General features: G+C 47.8%; 1 protein-coding gene across 1 annotated transcript in view; it reads left to right on the top strand.

The window, feature by feature from the left end:
• The window catches only part of STK10 (serine/threonine kinase 10), a 105,523-nt gene that overhangs the window by 84,352 nt on the left and 1,178 nt on the right, over window positions 1-19,993 (top strand). The window contains exons 13-18 of the mRNA XM_069483857.1: window positions 3,713-3,805; window positions 6,729-6,858; window positions 9,732-9,856; window positions 10,910-11,098; window positions 11,708-11,833; window positions 13,991-14,104. Coding sequence (XP_069339958.1) covers window positions 3,713-3,805; window positions 6,729-6,858; window positions 9,732-9,856; window positions 10,910-11,098; window positions 11,708-11,833; window positions 13,991-14,104 — 777 coding nt within the window. The remainder of the gene's footprint in view (window positions 1-3,712; window positions 3,806-6,728; window positions 6,859-9,731; window positions 9,857-10,909; window positions 11,099-11,707; window positions 11,834-13,990; window positions 14,105-19,993) is intronic.

The raw sequence follows: 19,993 nt of genomic DNA on the forward strand, positions 1-19,993 counted from the left end.
TTTAAATTATTTTTTAATTTCCTCCTCTTCGATTCATGGATTATTTAGAAGCTTATTTAATTTTAAGATGTTTTGGACTTTCATATCTTTCTGTTATTGATTTCTAGTTTAATTTCATTATGATCAAACAACATATTTTTTAATATTTTAATTTTTAAAAATTTATTATGGTTTATGGTCCAGAATATGGTCTATGTTAGTTAGTGAATGTTCCATGTGTACTTGAAAAGGATGTATATTCTGCTATTGGATGGAGTATTCTCTAAATGTCAAGCTAATTGATAGTATTGTTTAGGTCTTTCATAGCCTTACTGATTTTCTGTCCACTTGTTCTGTTGGCTATTGAGAAAGGCATGTTAATGTCTCCAACTATAATTGGGGGTTTATTTATTTCTCATTCAGTTCTGTCAATTTTTGTTTCATGTTTTTGAAGTTATTTTGTTATTTAAAATAGTCATATGTTCTTAGTGAATCCTTTCTTTTATAATTATGTAATGTCTGTCTTTATTCCTGGTAATATTCCTTGTTCTGAACCCTACTTTGTCTGATATTAATATAGCTGATTCCACTTTCTTTTGATTAGTGTTTGCATATAATATCTTTTCCCATCCTTTTAATTTAACCTGCCTAAATCTTTATATTTAACATGAGTTTCTTATTGACAGCATATCATATAGTTGGGCTTTGATTTTTTTTTTTTTAATTCAATCTGAAAATCTTTGTCTTTTAATAGAGATGTTTATGCTATTTTATTTATATTTAATGAAATTATCATTTGTTTTGTTTGTCCCATCAGGTTCCTCTCTCCTTTCTCCTTTTCCTGCCTCCTTTTGAAATATTTAAATATTTTTAGTATTCCATTTTAATTAATCATTCAGTTTCTCTTTTTCACTTGCTTTCCGTGTGTGTGTGTGTGTGTGTGTGTGTGTATGTATGTGTATATGTTTAGTGGTTGCTCTAGGGCATTATAATATACATACCTCTTTCACCATCTATTTAGAGTTTATATTATAATATTTCAAGAAAAATGTAGAAGCCATATAATTTCTTAATACCTACTCAATTTTTGTTGTAATCATCACATATATTCTATCTAAATGCATCAAAAACCTCACCAGACAATGTGACAACTTTTGCTTTAAATAGTCGTTCATATTTTAAAGATCTTAAGGAGAAAAATGTTTATCCAGATATTTGCCATTTCTGTTGCTCTTTCTTTGTTATTGAAGACATAAGTTTCTCCCTTGGCTCACTTCTCCTTGGCCTGAAGAACTTCTATTTACCCTTTCTTCTTGACAACAAATTCTCTAATTTTTCTTTCATCTGAGAATGTCTTCATTTTGCTTTCATTCCTGAAGGATATTTTCAGCATTTCAAGGATGTGATTCCCCACTGGCTCCTGGCCTCCCTGGTGTCTGTTGAGAAATCCACGGTCATTGGAGTCATTATTCTCCTGGGATAATGTGTCATATTTTTCTTAACTACTTTCCAGAAGTGTTTTAGTCATTGGTTTTCAAGAGTTTCATTATGATGTATATACGTGTAGTTTTGTTTTCATTTAATCTGTTTAGGTTTCATTGAGCTTGTTGAATATGTAGATTTACATCTTTCACAAAATTTGAGAAGTTTTCAGCCATTATTGATGTGCATTTTCTACACCAGTCTCTTTCTCCTCTCCTTCTGGTACATCCAAAGACATAAATATTAGACCTTTGATATTTTCCCATAAGTCCTTGAAACTTTCATTGTTTTATTCTTTCTTCTGTCTGTTATTCAGATTGTGTAGTTTTTATTAGTCAGTCTCCAAAGGCACTGACCTGCCTCTGTCGTCCTGCTATGAGTTTATCCAATGCTTTCTTTTAATTTCAGACATTGTATTATTTAAAGTTTTCTAAATGGTTTTTTAAAAATAGTTTGTATTTCTCTGCTGTGAAATTCCATTTGTCCGTTAATTTCAAATATTAAAGACCTTTAACCTTTACCTCATGGAGCATAGTTATAAGAGCTGCTTCAAAGGTTTTTTTCTGCTAATTTGAACATCTGTATTGTTATTTGTTGATTCTTTTTTTCCAATCTTTTGGAGAATGTTGACTTTTTTTGTTTTAGCAGGCAACCCTGTTAGGTTCAGACCACAAGTTGTGGCTTATCTTCTGTGGGTTCCCGTCTTAGTTTAGTTGCGTTTTTGTTTGTTTGTTTGTTTGTTTATTTGTTTGTATGCTCCTTTCCATTTGTGTCATTCATGCTCAGCCCGGGGTGAATGTGCGACACGTGTGTGTTTGTGCACAGAATTAGGGAGATTTCCCTTTTCCTCCACTCTTCTGTTTGGGGTTCATCCCACACTCATTGTCTGGCACAGACTCCTTTTCCTGATTTTCTGGCCAGAAACACGAGATTTCTTGTGGCATTTTAGCCACCTTTTCTACTGCGTCACTGGCAGGTCTGGGACCAGTGCAAAGCCAGAAGAGCAAAAGGAAAAAAATAGGAAACTTATGGTGCGCCTGTACCAGTCCCTTCTGTAAGTTTCGACTCCCCATCACGGTCACCTACTTTTGTTTAGTTTGTAGAGTCCTCAAGTAGTTCCTTTTTGCGTTTTATCCAAGTTTTCATCCCAATCAACAGGAGACGGCCTACATGGGCTTACCTGCATCTCTTTGTTCGATCGTGTGCAGTATTTTCCCCTCAGCAGATGCTCCTAAGGGCCCTTTGTCAGTCAGGGCATGTTTTGTGTCGTTAGGCACCTGTGACGTGTGGGTTTCTCAGAAGGAACTGTCTGAGGAACTCTAGTTTCCTCAGAGAGACGTGTCATGAATCTCTTCTCCCTCCCCTGTTACGAAAGACAGAAACCCAAGCGCAGCTGTCTTAAGGAAGACAGAATACTTATGGCTTCTGACCAGGAGGGCAGAAGTGTTGCCAGGAATGCTTCCTCATCTCCTGGCACCGCTTGCTTGTATGAAGTTTGTCTCAGGCAGACCTCGCCACCCCCGCCCCGGGGCCACATCCTCCCAGCTCAGCAGCCCCACGGGACAGAGACAGCTTTCCTCCCATAGTTCCAGCAAGTGTCCCTCAGCTCTCGCTGGCCCAGCAAGGGTCACATGCTCATCGCTGAGCCAATGCCTGGGACCAGGGCCATGGAATATGCTACTCCGCCGGCCTGGGTCATATGCCCAGCCTAACCCAGTGGGGGTGGGGGGTGTCAGCCTGCCTGACCCTCGGGCACTGGGTGTGGGGGGACCTGAAGGTGCATTCTCAGCTGGGCTGCTATTGTTTTCCCAAGGAAGCAAAACAACTTAGTTATCGCAATGGTTTAACAAATTGACAGTGTATCTGTGGGATTAATATTTCATAGGGGGGAGAGTGATTAGGAAAAATATTTAAAAGGGCTTCTGAGGGGCCAATAATTTTTTTAAAAGGTTGCGAGTCATAGCCCTAAAAGAAACTGAGGTGCTATTACCAGAAGGCGGGTGGCTACCAAGCAGCTGAAAAGAGCCCCTGTCCACTCTGGGGGAGCCCAGGAGCTAGAGCCGGTAGCAGGCAGGGGTAGGGCAGAGGACGCCACCTGGTCAGAGGGGCTTGGCTTGGTAGGGGGCTGGTGCCTGGAAAGCTGAGCCTCATCTTCAGCCTCCCTGGCCCAGGAGTCTGGGGTTGAAGGTTATAGTTTAGGAAGCATGAGGAGGTGCCCTGACCTGGCTGCTCTCCGCTGTCTCTGGTGCAGGTGAAGAATGAGGTGGAGAAGCTCCCCCGGCAGCAGCGGAAGGAGAGCATGAAGCAGAAGATGGAGGAGCACACACAGAAAAAGCTGCTGCTTGTGAGTCCTCGGCTCTTGGTTGGGGAGTAGAGGGGCCGGTGGGGGGGTGGGGCGTGTCCCAGGTTGGAGACCCTGAATGGTGACCGGGTCCTTCCCCTCTGATGCCTCTTGTTCTGAAAACCTAAGTCCAGCCCCATCTTCATGACTCCCTATTGTCCCCTCCTTCATGCAGCCTTCCCTGATTGCGTCACTTCCCCTGGAAGTGAGCTCTCCTGTCTCTGGACACCCCCACCCTTACATTGGCTTCAGCACCCAAAACCCTTAGCATCTCCTGCCTTGTTCTAGGGTGATTTGTTTGTATGTCAGATCTCCTTGACCAACCGAGTGTATCCGTCTGCCCACTTGGCATCCTTTGGAGTCTAAAAGACATCAAACCTACAGTCTCCCAGACCTGGTCCTGTTCTCATGTTCCCAGGGGGCTCCATCCTCCTTCCTTCTGGCCTGTCAGGCTAGAAATCTTGTCCTTCCTGACCCCTCCTTCCCTTCTATCCTTCGTCACCTGCTGAAGCACGGTCTGTGTAGGTTTCTATCCCCATCTCTGATCCACCACCTTGTCAGTAATTCGGGAGCCCCAGCAGTTGTCTCCCGGCTCCTCTCCCGGCTCGCTCTGCCGCTCTGCCGCTTCCCTGCAGTTCCTCCTCTCAGGCCAGCAGGGTGACCAGCACAAAGTCCAAATCTGACCGAGGGCCGGGCGCGGTGGCTCACGCCTGTAATCCTAGCACTCTGGGAGGCCGAGGCGGGTGGATTGCTCGAGGTCAGGAGTTCGAGACCAGCCTGAGCAAGAGTGAGACCCTGTCTCTACTAAAAATAGAAAGAAATTATATGGCCAACTAAAATATATATATACAAAAAATTAGCCGGGCATGGTGGCGCATGCCTGTAGTCCCAGCTACTCGGGAGGCTGAGGCAGTAGGATCGTTTAAGCCCAGGAGTTTGAGGTTGCTGTGAGCTAGACTGACGCCACGGCACTCACTCTAGCCCGGGTAACAGAGTGAGACTCTGTCTCAAAAAAAAAAAAACAAATCTGACCGAGTCACCACCCCCCTTAACAGCTTGTCTATAAGATAAAACCTAAAACCTGCCTCCTCACTGCCCTGCCCCCGCCTCACGGCCTTCTTTCCATCCCTTGCCAGAATGCTCCCATTCTCTCCCACTAGGGGGTCTTTGCGCATTCTGCTTCCTCAGCCCCAAATGCAGAGAAATCCTAGCATTCACATTTACAGATGCTTTGTATATTATCTGGCTCAGCATCCATGGCTTCCTGGGGTAGGTGCTGTTAGTTTTCCCATTTGCAGAAGAGGAAACAGGCTCAGAGAGGTGACATTTTAGAGTTCACAGTCGGGGGCCAAGGCCACAAACTTGGTCTGACTCCAGGCTTTGCAGTTCTCTCTGGGACGCCCTACAGCCTGTCCTTGACCCTATGATTAGAAAAAGAACACAGGGGCCAGGCACAGCGGCTCACACCTGTAATCCCAGTCCTTAGGGAGGCTGAGGCAGGAGGACCTCTTGAGCCTAGGAGTTTGAGGTTATAGTGAGCTGTGATCAGGCCACTGCACTCTAGCTTGGGCAACCAAGCAAGACCCTGTCTCAAAAAAAAAAAATAGAGAAACCCTAGAAATGCTCTGTTATTCTATTGGGTATATAAGTTCGGGTATAGCCATAGCATGAAATATTTTCAGCCATTTAAAACATTTGACAGATTACATTATAATGTGGAAAGGTTTTTAAATGAGTCTTTTAATTGTGCTAAAATAGTCATAACATAAAATTTGCCATCATTACTATTATTAAGTGTACAGTTTAGTGGCATTAAGTACATTCATATTGTGCAACCATCATCACCATCCATCTCCAAAATTCTTTTCATCTTGTAAAGTGCAACTCTGTACCCATCAAACAGTAACTCCCCACTTCCCCTCCCCCAACCTCTATTCTACTTTCTGTATCTACGATTTTGACTATTCTATATCTCATATAAGTGGACTCATTCGGTATTTATGCTTTTGTGTCTGGCTTATTTCACTTGGCTTAATGTCCTTGAGGTTCATTCATGTTGTATGTGTCAGAATTTCCTTCCTTTTTAAGGCTGAATAATATCCATTGTATATATCCACCACATGTTGTTTATGCATTCCTCTGTCTATAGACACTTGGATTGTTTCCACCCCTTGACTATTGTAAGTAATGCTGCTATAAACACGAATATACAAATATCTCTTTGAGTCCTTCCAAATAATTTTTGTGAAACAAGAAGAGTAATAGCTATAGATATACTTGTTTAGATATACTACAACCAGTTACTAGCCATGGGTGATAGGATTAGTGGGGATATTTAGTTTCATCTTATGTCGTTTCTAAGATTTTCTTATTTTAATTTTTTTACGCTTCTTTACGGAAAATTAAAAACATAGGCAGGAATAGGAATAATGGTATCATGAATCCCCATATACCCACCCCCCAATCTCAACAATTATCAACTCATGTCTACTTATTCATTTCCTGACCCCATGGTATTATTTTGAATCAAATCCCAAACGTAATATCATTTTACCCATAAACATCTCAAATATCACAAAAATAACCACAATACCATAAACACACTTACAAAATTTAACAATAATTGCTGAATAATATCCTATTTATACTCAAGTCATGTTGCAGAAATTCATATGTCTAGTTGTCTCATGAATGTCAGTCTTTCTTTTAAGCAGTTTGTTCTTTGATCCAGGATCCAAATGAAGCCCACATGTCACAGTTGGTTGACACATCTCTAAGTCTCTCTTAAAGTTCCCCTCCATATATTTCTTTCTCTTTTCTAAATTTTCTTCTCTAATCATGCTGACTTTTCTTCTGTAATAGGTATAAACATTGAGATGGCCAAGCCAGCTCTGGGTAAAGGTCTGTCCTCCTCTGTCCCCGACAGGACCGGGACTTTGTAGCCAAGCAGAAGGAGGACCTGGACGTGGCCATGAAGAGGCTCACCACCGACAACAGGCGGGAGATCTGTGACAAGGAGCGCGAGTGCCTCAGCAGGAAGCAGGAGCTCCTTCGAGGTGTGGCCCGAGAGTGGGTGGTGCTGTCTTGGCGCAGTCTCTGTGAAGGGACATCCCAGCCCCGGGCAAGAAAAAACTACTAGGTCTTCTCTATTCGAAAAACTAAACGTCATTCTTCATGGTGAAACATGAGGGAAACCCTCACTGACGTCAGGAACGAGGCCAGGACAAGGACTCCCGTTATCACCAGCACTATTTGACATTATTCCAGAAGTCAAGGGGAAAAAAGACAGGAAGAGGCTTTGAGTGGGTGGAAATTGTTTTGTTTTTTTGTTTTTTTTTTTTTTTGAGACAGAGTCTCACTCTGTTGCCCGGGCTAGAGTGAGTACCGTGGCATCAGCCTAGCTCACAGCAACCTCAAACTCCTGGGCTCAAGCGATCCTCCTGCCTCAGCCTCCCAAGTAGCTGAGACTACAGGCATGCGCCACCATGCCCGGCTAATTTTTTCTATATATATTTTTAGTTGGCCAGATAATTTCTTTCTATTTTTAGTAGAGACGGGGTCTCGCTCTTGCTCAGGCTGGTCTCGGACTCCTGAGCTCCAGCGATCCGCCCGCCTCGGCCTCCCAGAGTGCTAGGATTACAGGCGTGAGCCACCTCGCCCGGCCTGAAATTGTTAATATGTGAATTGAGTTGACAGAGTGGTGGAGACAGGACTGTCGCGTGTTGAGCACCTGCTCCACCATGCCATGCACCGGTCCATTTTCATACCTTCCTCTTACTGAATCCTCACCTTAACCCTATGAGGCAGGTCATGCTATTATCCCCATTTTTATAGATGAGGAAACTGAGGCTTGGGAGTTAATATTCCTTGGCTGAGTGTCTTAGTCCATTTGGGTTGTGACATCAAAATGCCACTGACTGGGTAGCTTATAAACAACAGAGATTTATTTCTCACACTTCTGGAGGCTGGGAAATCCATGATCAAGATGCCATTAGATTTGGTGTCTGGTGAGGGCTCTCTCTCTGCTTTGTAGATGGCGCCTTCTCACTGTGTCCACATGGTGGAAGGGGGAGCCAGCTCTCTTGGGCCTCTTATAAGGGCACTAATCCCATTCAAGGGGGCTCCACCCTAAAGGAGGTGAATACCTCCTGATACCACCACCTTGGGGGTTAGGATTTTAAGGTATGAATTTGGGGGGAACACAAACGTTCAGACCATAGCACTGAGGTTGCACAGTTGATAAGTGACAGAGCTGGGCCTTGGATGCGGATGTCATCAGGAAGCCGCACCTACCCTGGTGCTGTCCTGAGTTTGAGGGATTTCAGGGCTGATCAAGAAAAAAGATAGGACCTCAAGATGGCCGTAGCATGCAATAAGCGTTATTTGGGAGGCGTTTTGACAGGTTTGCCTGCTGAGGGGGTCCCTCACAGCGTGAGACCTTCTAGAGATGAGGTGCCACCACCCAGAAGGGGAAGAGGACAAGGAACTCCTGGGGAAGTAAGGGACTGAAGAGGGGGGCTAGCGTATCTAGATAATGTTGCCCTGCATGGTGAGCTCGGATGGGGGTCTCTGGGTCAGAGGACTCAGAAGGGCAGCAGTGGTTTGGGGTCTTTATACAGCCCGGGGGGTTGTCTTATCCGTGGCTAGCAGATGTTGCGTGCAGTTTAATAGGGTAAGCAAGGTAGGCAGGCCCCAAATGGCTAAATAACTGGTTGTTTGAGCGTTTCTATATAACAATATATTATGTTTGATATTTTTAATATGTACTTTATATTTGTTTTAAATATAACAATTGGGTGGGTAAAAATTTGAGTTTGGTGCCCGTGGGCTTTTGAGCTAATGGTCCGGGGCCAGCTGTGAAGAAGTGACATGGGACCAATGTGCAAGGGCATCTTTGGCTCATTTATGAAACAGGTGCCTCTGCCAGGGCTGTGATGGCCAGCGCAGTTACACAGCGTAACCCTCGTATTGTCTGGTGTGGACCAGCAAAATGGGGTCCTTGGTGTTTTGATATTCTGAATAGAGCACGGCTGTTTCAGAAAAGCCCTCATTTCCTTTTCCTATCCCATGATGCTTGTAAGAACCACCCTATTTATGGCACTGTGGTTGTGATTTTGGTTTGGAAGCCAAAACCACTGTTCTGATGTAGTAAGGGTAGATACCACTTCTCACAGAAGAGGAAGGCAGTGAAATAGACTGAGCGTTTGCAGGGCCGAGCATGACCTTCTGTGTACCTCGAAGGGCGTGAGAGTCTCCGTCTGACACCAGCTCCCCTGCCCTGTTGCTGTGCACAGGTCAGTTGACAGCCTTGCAATGCTAGGTGCCGGATACTGCTGTCTCGATAACACGCATGGGACATGCAGGGGACAAGGAGAGCCTCGCCCATTTTTCAAAGGAGGAAATAGTGACAAGAGGCCATTCTGTCTTCTTCACGGGGTCTCTATCTGAGGCCTTCCCATTTGCCCATTAGGAAAGCAGAGATGCAGTGTAGATTACACATAAAAGTGTCTCCGAAGGACGTTTCTTCCCTCCATGGTACAGCTGTGCCCATTTGGTGTAGGTGGAAGCTGAGGCATGGAGAGGTTTTTTTAATCCATCACAAATCCGTGATGGGGCTGGGGTTTGGGGTGGATGAAAAGCAGGAAGTGTTCAAAGTCAGGAGCCAGAGAAACCACCTACAGCTGCGGTTTCGCCAGCTCCTGATTTGGAGCACTTTCAGCTGTACCTAGCTGCTGGGAGCAGGCATCCCTTAAGCTTTAAGGAAGTTTCTAGGGCTTGGCTCCGACCAGCCAGCGAGGTCTAACGAGGCAGCACGTGTGCTGACTCCTCTGAGCCAGCAGGCCGGTTATCAGCTACAGGAGGCCTGGCGGGCGGGGCGGGGCCTTCGGCACTCACCGGCGCACTCACGGCGGGCGGCCTGTCTCTGCAGAGCGGGAGGCGGCCCTGTGGGAGACGGAGGAGCGCCAGCTGCAGGAGAGGCACCAGCTGGTGAAGCAGCAGCTCAAAGACCAGTACTTCCTGCAGCGGCACGAGCTGCTGCGCAAGCACGAGAAGGTGAGGCTCCCGGCGGGCGGGCCTGGGGTCTGCGCCACCAGCCCGGGGAGCTGCGGGCTGTGCGTGACGGGGCACCTCTGGGTACCACCTGTGCCCCCCAGGAGGAGCCGGGCGTGGCCACAGTGAGGCCGCAGGACGTTCTCCAGGCACGTCCTGCCTCAGCTGGAGGGACCAGGAGTGGGGGAAACAGTGCAGGGGGGCAGACGGCCCGAGCAGCCCCTTGGCCACTCCACACCTGCGGTGTGTCTCTCTCTCATTCTTTTTCTCTCTTTTCCCACTTTCCCTTTTGTCCTCCCTTTCTTTCCATTTCCTCTTTGTTTCCCTGTTTCCCGTGCGTTCCCTCGGAATGCTTTCAGGTCTCCACTTAAACACCGCCTCTGCCAGGAAGCCTAAACTCCCTAAACTCTCAGAGCTGGCCAGGGTCCCTGCTATGTGGCCAGAACACCGCCGACTTCTGTGGTAATCGTCTCAGTTCAGCCCCCATAGTGGAGACAGGGCCAGCGAAACTAAGGCCTGGATGCACGGCAGCTGTGGATAATTCCAATTCCTCATCTGAGCGCAGTGATGGAAGTCAGCAGACGGCTGCAGGAGCTCAGAATAGGGGGCCCAGCCCAGCTAAGGAGTCAGGGGAGGCTTCTTGGAGGAGGTGATGCCGGCTGAGCTTTGAAACACAAATAGGTGTTAGGGGAAGGAAAAAATTCAAATGTATCCAGACTTTTTAAGATATGAATTTACATTTGCCAGCAATAATGATGAGCCTTCCCCTTTAGTGCACATTTTGCTTTGAGATATTAGCTAATGATGGCATATCGTCATTGATTAGATGAGAAGGTATTTGGAAGGTAAGAATCCCAAAGAGTATTAATAATAATTTTTAAAGTGAGAACAGAAAAGGAAGGTGATTTAGCAGAAGTAAAATGATACCAGCGTTGCTCTGCTGAACGCTGTGGCCACATTGGTCCTGGGCTCGGGAATGGAGTGTGGCGACCTTTGGCCTCTGACCGCACCCAGGGCCAAAGCATAGCTGACCTCAGCCTCCTGCCCCCAACCCAGGAGCGGGAGCAGATGCAGCGCTACAACCAGCGCATGATAGAGCAGCTGAAGGTGCGGCAGCAGCAGGAGAAGGCGCGGCTGCCCAAGATCCAGAGGAGCGAGGGCAAGACGCGCCTGGCCATGTACAAGAAGAGCCTCCACATCAATGGCGGGGGCAGCGCCGCCGAGCAGCGCGAGAAGATCAAGCAGGTGCGGCCTGGCCCGTGGGGCCTGGGGGTGTTGGGTGGGGGCAGGTCCAGGTATGGCCTTGTACAGCTGGGGGGAATGTGAAAGATAGGGTGCAGCAGGGGGTCTTGGAGGGGGCGTGCAAGTCACAGGGCACAGCCTGGAAGCTACATTAGCCTCACGGTGAATCTTCCTCTGGGGGACAGAGGAAGGAGCTTGGTGCTGTGCTGTGGACTCACACACAGTTCCCTTCCCTTCTGCACTGCCTGCCTTGCTTTTATTCGGGCAGCCTCCTCTCTGCTGGCAGACCCCTTCCCCTCATCCGCCAAGGGCCCACTCACATGTCACCCATGTGGCCCTGGGCCCCAGGATTCCCGCCTGGTACCCATGCTGTCCTAGCACATGTCACGTTACACAGTTGTGGCCCCACCAGCCTGGGGCTCCTCGGGGGCTGGGTCTCAGCTCACAGTGGGGACTTTACACAGGGGCACAGACTGCAGTGGTGCTGGGTGCCGGGGCTGTGCACAAACCAGTCCCCCTGGGGGACGCCCTGGGGCAGAGCTGAAGTGATCCCCCCCAGCCAGCCAGCCAGGCCCCTGGCCCGCTAAGGGACACCCCCTCTCCCTGGTGCAGTTCTCCCAGCAGGAGGAGAAGAGGCAGAAGTCGGAGCGGCTGCAGCAGCAGCAGAAACACGAGAACCAGATGCGGGACATGGTGGCGCAGTGCGAGGGCAACATGAGCGAGCTGCAGCAGCTGCAGGTACTGCCCGGACTGCCTCGGTTTCCCCAAGGCGGTCGGCTCTCAGGGGCTCGGACTCCTTGTCAGACCAGCCCAGGGTGGACTGATTCCAGTCCTGCTGTGCTGCTCTCAGGCTGTGTGACATTGGGCAAATCATGTCACCTCCCAAAGTGTTGTTCTCACACCCCTAAAACGGGCGTGGGGTGGGGCTAGTCCTTCCCATTTTGCAGGATAGGGGTGAAGATTGTGAGTGCGATGGTGGAGCTGGCTCTGCCTTGCCCAGGGTCTTGCCCTGCCCCTGGGGTTCTCTGTCACCGCGGTGTTTGGGGAAAAGGTGTCCCTGTGGATGACCATTTTCCTGTGGAGATCCCCGACTTCGAGTTCCCTGCTCCTGGGTCTGCCCCGTGCCGGAGGGTCCCAGCCCAGGGGCTGGTACTCGGAGCCCCCTTGTGGGGATGGGGCTGACTCAAACCTCTGAGGACCTCAGGACGCTGCTCAGCTATGGGACCCATCTGGGAGTTCCTAGAGGGGCAGGGCGTGGCGGGAACGTCACAGCGCGGAAGCTGCCAGGCAGGGGCTCTGCGGACGCCGCCAAGGCCCTCACCCTCTGCATCCGTCTTCCCGCCCCGCCCTGCCACACACAGTGCCAGCACAGCTCCTGGCAGGACTTGGTGCTGCTCTGAGCACCATTTCTAGCTAAACCAATTTCTTACCTCCCAGCATCCTTTAGCTGGAAACCCAAAGTGAAAATCCCCCGAGGGGTTCTGCTTTTCCAAGCCAGTGGGGCGTGGGATCTGGATAAAGGCACTTTTCCCTGCTTTGTAGCTCCTTTTAACAAGATCGATTCCCTGCAAGGAATCAGCACGGACTTGTCACTTCTGCCTACAGGAGAGAATTAAATTTTGTAAAGCAAATCACTTACCTCAGAGAGAGAACAGTGAGTGTGGGAGAGTCTTGGCCGTGTCCCTGGCCCTCATCCCTGAGGAAATGAGATGTGCTGGAGGAAGTCGTATCCATATAGTTTATATAAACATGCGTGCATACAGGTTATCTTAGCATGGCTGCCATAACAGAATACCGTGGTGGCTTAAACCTCTTGTTGGAGGTTATTTCTCACAGCTCGGGAGGCCAGAAGTCCACGGTCAGGGTGCCGGCACCACTGGGTCCTGGTGGGGACTCTCCTCCTAGCTTGCAGGTGGCTGCCTTCTTGTGGCACTAATCCTGTTATGGGAACCCCACCCTCATGACCTCATCTAAACCTAATTATCTCCCAAAGGCTCCATCTCCAGACACCATCACATGGGGGTTAGGGCTTCAACATGAGTTTTGGGGGGTACAATTCAGTCTGTCAGAACAGATGTTTAACACGTTTTATTTATAATAGTGAAAATAAGAAGCAACCTGAGTGGCCCAAAATAGGGCTATGTTTAAGTAGATTTGATAAATACAAGGGCTGTCCGGAAAATATCCAGCCTTTGTGTCCAGGCAGCCATTGTATCCACGGCTGGATACTTCCCGGACGGGCCTCGTATATACCGTGGGATGTTCTGCAGGCATGAAAAACATTACTTCTTTGTAGAAATTATATTATAGTGTTAAGTGGGGTGGGGGAGTAGGTTTCAGAATTGTATATACAGAGCGAGGTAAACAACATACGGGACAGAGCCCGACAGGAAACACGTCGGAATGCTCGTAGGGGTTGCTTCTATGTGGTGGGATTATGGCACATACTGTGTTTATTGTTAATAGTTTTATTGTTTTGTTAAGCTGATATATGTTCTCTTTGAAAAATTCAAACAAGAATGCAAACAAAATTCAAAAGCACAAAAAAGAAAGTTGCAAAATTTCTGTAAATCCCATTGAAATGATGCATGTTCTCTTTGAAAAATTCAAAGAAAATTCAAAAGCACAAAGAAGGAAGTTGCAAAATTACTGCAAATCCCACCATATAGTTAGTAAGAACTAGTGACATCCATATTCTGGGATATTCCTCCAGGCCCGCTTTGGCGTGCGTGTGTTTGCACACAGAGTTTTGTGTGCACAGGGCTCACAGTCCAGGGGAAGGAGGACTAAGCGAATGGCGCTGGTGCCCTCCTGGCTGGAAGCCTGAGTGTGTCTCAACCTTCAGTGCCTCTGTCTCCTGATATGCTCACCTGTTCTGTCTGGAATTTGTTCCAGAATGAAAAGTGTCACCTCTTGGTAGAGCATGAGACCCAGAAGCTGAAGGCCCTGGACGAGAGCCATAACCAGAACCTGAAGGAATGGCGGGACAAGCTTCGGCCACGCAAGAAGGTAACCGGGTCTGGGGGTCTGCAGTGGTGGGCTCAGTGGTGGGCTCTGCTCTGTGCCGTGCCACAGATGTCTGCTTACGGCATCCTAGGTCTTCTTATTTTGGTGACCTCTTGCTTTGCGGCATCCTTTAAATGGCTCTGCACCTGAGAGGGAGAGGAACTTCCTAACCCTTTATGGCTGAATGCTCTGTAGCTTCCACCCTGGGACGGCAGCCTCCTGGCTGCACTGGTCCAGACGCCCTGGTTGGCTCCCTCTCGCAGACCGAAGGACTCCCGCCACATGATGTCCGCAAGAGGACACTGCAGTGAGTAGGACTCAGCCGGGCCACCAGGCCACAAGCCTGGCCTGTGAGGATTTTCTCTTAGAGGAAGTTACACTGACAAGTCAGAACCCAGCACCAGCTAGATTACTTTCCCGTTAGTTTTCTATTGCTGTGTAACAAATTGCCACGCATTTAGTAGCTTAAACCAACACCCATTTACCATCTCCTAGTGATACAGTGCAGGGGTCTGGGGGGCTGGACTGGGTTCACTGCTCAGGGTGTCACCAGGCTACAATCAGGGTGTTGGCTGGGCTGGGCTCTTATCCGGAGATTCTAGGAAAGAATCACTTCTGAGCTCATTCAGCTTTTGACAGAATCCAGTTCCTGGTGGCTGTCGGCCTGAGGTCCCTGTTTCCTCGCTGACTGTCAGCCAGGGGCTGCTTTCTATTCTAGAGGCCACTTGCATTCCTTGTCATGTGTCCCCTTCTGCCTCTGCTTGGCAAGCATGCATTGTGACCTTCTCACAGTCTTCTCTGAATCTCTCTGATGTCCCCTTCTGCTCCCAGCTGCAGAAAACCCTTTAAATAAAGGCCCACGGGATTAGAATAGGCCCATGGGATAGTCTCCCTCCTTGCAAGGAGCGACATCGTATTCATAGCTTCCACCCACTCTCAAAAGAGCAGGGAGAATTCTACAGAAGTGAGTCACAGGGGGTCATTCTTGAATTCTGCCTGCCATACTTTCACGTTCAAAACACGTGCCCTCCCTCAGTCCTGCACTGCTCCCTGCTGCCTTGTCTCTCTCTTCTCTGCCAGGCATCTTGAGTAGCCCATACCCCCGTTCCAATTTCTTCACCTCATATTTATTTCTCAGCCCACTGCAGCTGTTCCTGGCAAGGTCAGTGACAGCATCCTGGTGGCCAAGTCCCATGGACATGACTTACTGGACTTGACCTCCTGGTGGCAGCCAACACTGTCAGTCACTCCCTCCCTCTGCTGTCTTGTCCTCCTGAGCCTGCTCTCTGCTGAGTTTCTTCTTTGATGCTGGCCCCTCTGCAGCATCCTTGCTGGCCCATCTGTTGATTCCTGACCCCAGGGCTCTGTCCTCATCCCTCTGTCTGGTCTGAACCCTCTCCCTGCCTGAGCTCATTCACTCCCACGGCTCCATCCACAACCCCCAAGCCACGCTCCCAAAATCTCATCCTCCCGCCCAGACCACCCTTCTGTGCAGCACATTCGAACTGTCCCCTAGAATCCTCCACCCAAAGGTCCACCAGCCCCACAAGTGTCATGTCCCAAACACAGCCCATCGCCCTCCTCTGCAAACCCATTCTCCTCCCGTCTTCCATGCCACGGTGAATAGCACCTCCACTTTCCTGGATGCCCAAGCAGCTAACCTGAGTGACATCGCCTCTGCTTCCCCACCCTCTCGCCATCTCATGTTGGTCACTCAGCTCTGTCCATGGCCCTCCTCAGTGCTGCTCCTTTCCCCTGACAAGGCTTGTTGCTCCCCCTGCTTTACCTGAATTGCTTTCCAAGTGGGCTCCTTACACCTGCTCTTGCTGCGCCTCCCAAATTCACCTTGCTCCATGGGCCTCTGGCACCCAATCCTGCTAACTCTCCAGCCCTGTGATTCTCAAGCTTTTTGGCTTCAGGACCTGTTTATTAAAAGTTATTAAGAACCCCAAAGAGTTTTCTTTATGTGAATTATATTTATGGATATTTACTACGTTAGAAATTTTAGCTGGGAATTTAGAAAATACTTATTAATCACTTATAAATAACAATAAAATACATATTACGGGTTCACATAAATAACAAATTTTGATGAAAAATGACTGCATTTTCCAAACTAAATCAGTGAGAAGATCAGCATTGTTTTCCATTTGGCAAATCTATGTTAAAGTTTGGTTAAAAGAAGACAGCTGGATTCCCAGATCTCTTTTGGCATTCATTCTGTTGCGATGTATTCTTTTGGTTGATGTTTAGGAACAAAATCTGACTTCACACAGATAAGTATTTGGAAAAGGAAGTAATATTTCAATAGTCTTTAAAGATAATTATGAATATTCTTCTTTGATAATACACTGAGGCTCAACAAGTGGTAGTTTCTTAAATGCTAATTGTAGTGTGGAACCTGCACCCATATCAGTGAACTTTTCATTCTCTGTTGCATTAAAATCAACTGGTCTGTCTTGTGCTTTCGATGGAACTTCCTCTCAGCAGTAATCTTGTACCATCACACACTGTTTGTTTAGGAAATATTGGTTCACTGAATTGACACATTTCATTATACAATATATAAAAAATAAAATCTGTCTCTGTGTGATGGCTCAGGCCTGTAATCCTAGCACTCTGGGAGGCTGGGGTGGGAGGATCGCTTGAGCTCAAGTGTTGGAGACCAGCCTGAGCAAGAATGAGACCCCATCTCTACAAAAAATAGAAAAATTAGTCGGGTGTGCTGGCACACTCCTATAGTCCCAGCTACTTGGGAGGCTGAGGCAGGAGGATCACTTGAGCCCAGGAGTTTGAGGCTACAGTGAGATATGATGATGCCACTGCACTCTAGCCCAGGCAACAGAGAGAGATACCCTGTCTCAAAAAAAGAAAAATCCATTAATATTACCACTAATCTCATCAGAAAAAAATTTTTAAATATTGGGATGTTGTCAACCTCAGGATGGTGGACACAGGTTTTCCAAAATTCTAATTTTTGCTTAAACCCTCGAATGTCATTGGTAGTAAATATTGTTAGTTGTTTTCCTTGAAGTGATTCGCTCACTTTGTTCTTTTCAAGAAAGTCTTTGCTAAATGCTCGTTTGTCAGTTGATTTTTTTAATAAAAAATGATGTTCATGAAAAAAGCAGTCAGTTCAGCTCACAACTCAAACAACTGCACAGCGACGTCTCCTCTAGGTGGCCGTCATACTTGTCTCAAAAAAAGAAAAGAAAAAAGAATACCCATGCAGTTTGGTGCTGTTGTCTGAATTCCTACTTAAGCTCCAGAAGTTTTACCCATCATTCCTTTTGTACCGTTAGGACAGATATCAAAACAGTGAAAAGGACAAATTATTAATGTATCTTAGTGTTAGGAAGCTAGGCCTTGCGGACCCTCTCCCACCCTGCAGAAGGGTTTTGGACCCCTGAGGGTCCACAGACCACAGTTTGAGAACCACTGCTTTTGCCGTATCTCCTGTCTCACCCCCACTCTTGAGCTCTGAACAGATTTTAGTACCCAAATAGATCTCCATACCATATGCGCTTCCCTCGTTCCCTGCTGGGCCTTTGCCCAGGCTGTTCCCTCTGCCAGGAATTCTGTACCCACCAGCCTTTGCTTGGCCAACTTCTGTTTGTCTTCAGTGCTCAGCCACCTCCTCCACCTAGGCTGTGTGGGTGTCTCTTCTTTGCTCCAACAACTGCCTGTCCCTGCCCGGTTATGGTACTCATCACATGGTGTTGCCTTTGTCTGTCATCTCAGCTTGATCGTCCATGCGTTTGTTCACTCACTGTACTCACGTAACAAACATTTCTGGAGCATGTGCTAAGTGCCCCAGACTGTTTGAGGCGCTGGAGATACTGCATTGAACAAAAGGGACCAGCGTCTGTCCTCAGGGAATGACCTTCTAGTGTAGGGCCCGGAAGCAGGGAAGGGAACAGCGTGAGGATTGCAGTGGGGGGCTGCTTCCCACCGTGTGGCAGGAAGGACATGAGTGAGGGGCCGTGCAGCATGTGGGGGGAAGCATTCTTAGCACTGGGAAGAGCAACTGCAGCGGCCCTGAGGCCAGAGTATGCCTGCCACTTTGAGGAGCCACATGGAGGCCCTGTGGCTGGAACAGAGTGGCCGTGACTATGGGAACGGTAGGAGGTGAAGTCTGAGGGGCAGTGGGGGCCTGTGTAAAGTGTGGCCTTTACTCTGTGTGAGACAGGAGCCACTGGAGGGTTCTGAGGGTGGCATGATCTGACTCATGTTTTAAAAAGGATCCCCTAGGGGGTCAAGGGTGGAAGCAGAGACCAGCAAGGAAACCATTGTGATGATCTTGGTGAGAAATGATGGTGGCTTGGACTAGAATGGTATCAGGGAGGTGGAGAGAATTCATACATCTCCCCTCTAGATGGTACTCTAGAAGTTTTTGCTGGGTCCAGCTTTGGGATCTTGGGCAAGCCATCTTACCTCTCTGGGCCTGTATTAGTCAATATTTTCCAGGGAAACAGAACCAGTAGAATAGGGGTGGAGGTGGGGAGGAGAGAGAGAGAGAGAAAGAGAGAGGTATTTATTTTAAGGAGCTGGCTTACACGATTGTGGGGGCTGGTAAGTCCAAAATCTGCAGGCCAGGCCAGCAGGCTGCAGGCACAGGGAAGAGTTGAGGTTGCAGTCTTGCGTCCCAGGGCAGTCTAGAGGCAGAATTCCTTCTTCCTTCTTTTCTCTTAAGTCCTCCCTGATTGATTAGATGAGGCCCACGCACGTTATGGAGGATCATTTGCTTTACTCAAAGTTTACTGATTTAAATGTTAATCATATCTGAAAAATACCTTCAGAGTAACATCTAAACGGGTGTTTGACCAAACAACTGAGTACCATGGACTTACTTAAAATTAACCATCACAGGGCTCCTATGACTGGCTGTCAGTACCGTGCAATATTGTGCCTAAAGTCACCAGCCCATAGTACAGGCCAAGGACGTGCTTATTTCCTTCCGCTCCCCTACACTCTCTGAGGAGAAAGATGCCCTAGTTCCCCTTCATGTCCACGTGTCCTGAAGGGCTGAGGCTTTTTCTGCCATCACACATCAGCTCCGCTTGCTGTAAGTGTGATCTGGACAGGAGGCAGCTGCCCACCTCAGCTAAGCGATGGCCTTGGAAGTCCTTGAACGGAGGCTTCCCTCCCCCGCACTAATGGAGCTTCTGGCTGGAAGCTGGCCAGGGTCCTAGACCTTCCTGTTAACAAGCCCAGGCTCATCAGTTTCTGTAACCATGGCCTGCTGGGACTTTTGATACTTGACACTCAAATCAATAATGCTCCTGCTGACATAAGTTGATTCTGGAATCAGGAAATAAACGTTCACCTGGTTCTTTTACTTGGGGGTTCTGTGCCCTTCACACATTCTGAGACAGTCTGAAAATGATGATGTTGCCTCTAGCAACTGCCTCGTGTCTCAGATTGCTTCATGGGGGGCCTGAGCTCGGGGGAGGCACCACGAGTATCTGGTTGCTTCAGACTTTTTATTTCAAGAAAGTACAGAATATCTGATAGGTCAAGAAAGTGTTGCTTGGGTCATTGTTAACACAAAATGTGGCCTCAAACAAGTCGTGTCTTCCCGCTTGAACCTTGGTTTTTTGGGCTGTAAAATGTAGATAATATTTCTTTCTTAGAGCAGGTGTTAGCAAACTACTGTCTATGGGCCAAATCTGGCCCACCACCTGTATTTATAAATAAGGGTTTATTGGAACACCGCTGTGCTTGTTCATTTACATATTACCTACGGATAATTTTGCATTACAATGGCAGTTGAGTAGTTGCAACAGAGACCTTATGGCCTGCAAAGCTGAAAACGTTTAGTATTGGTCATATAACAGAAAAACGATTGCCGACTCCAGCCTTAGAAGGTTATACAGAGGAACATATGTGGTA

Source organism: Eulemur rufifrons, chromosome 10 (assembly GCF_041146395.1).
Source record: "Eulemur rufifrons isolate Redbay chromosome 10, OSU_ERuf_1, whole genome shotgun sequence".
Classification (NCBI taxonomy): Eukaryota; Metazoa; Chordata; class Mammalia; order Primates; family Lemuridae; genus Eulemur; species Eulemur rufifrons.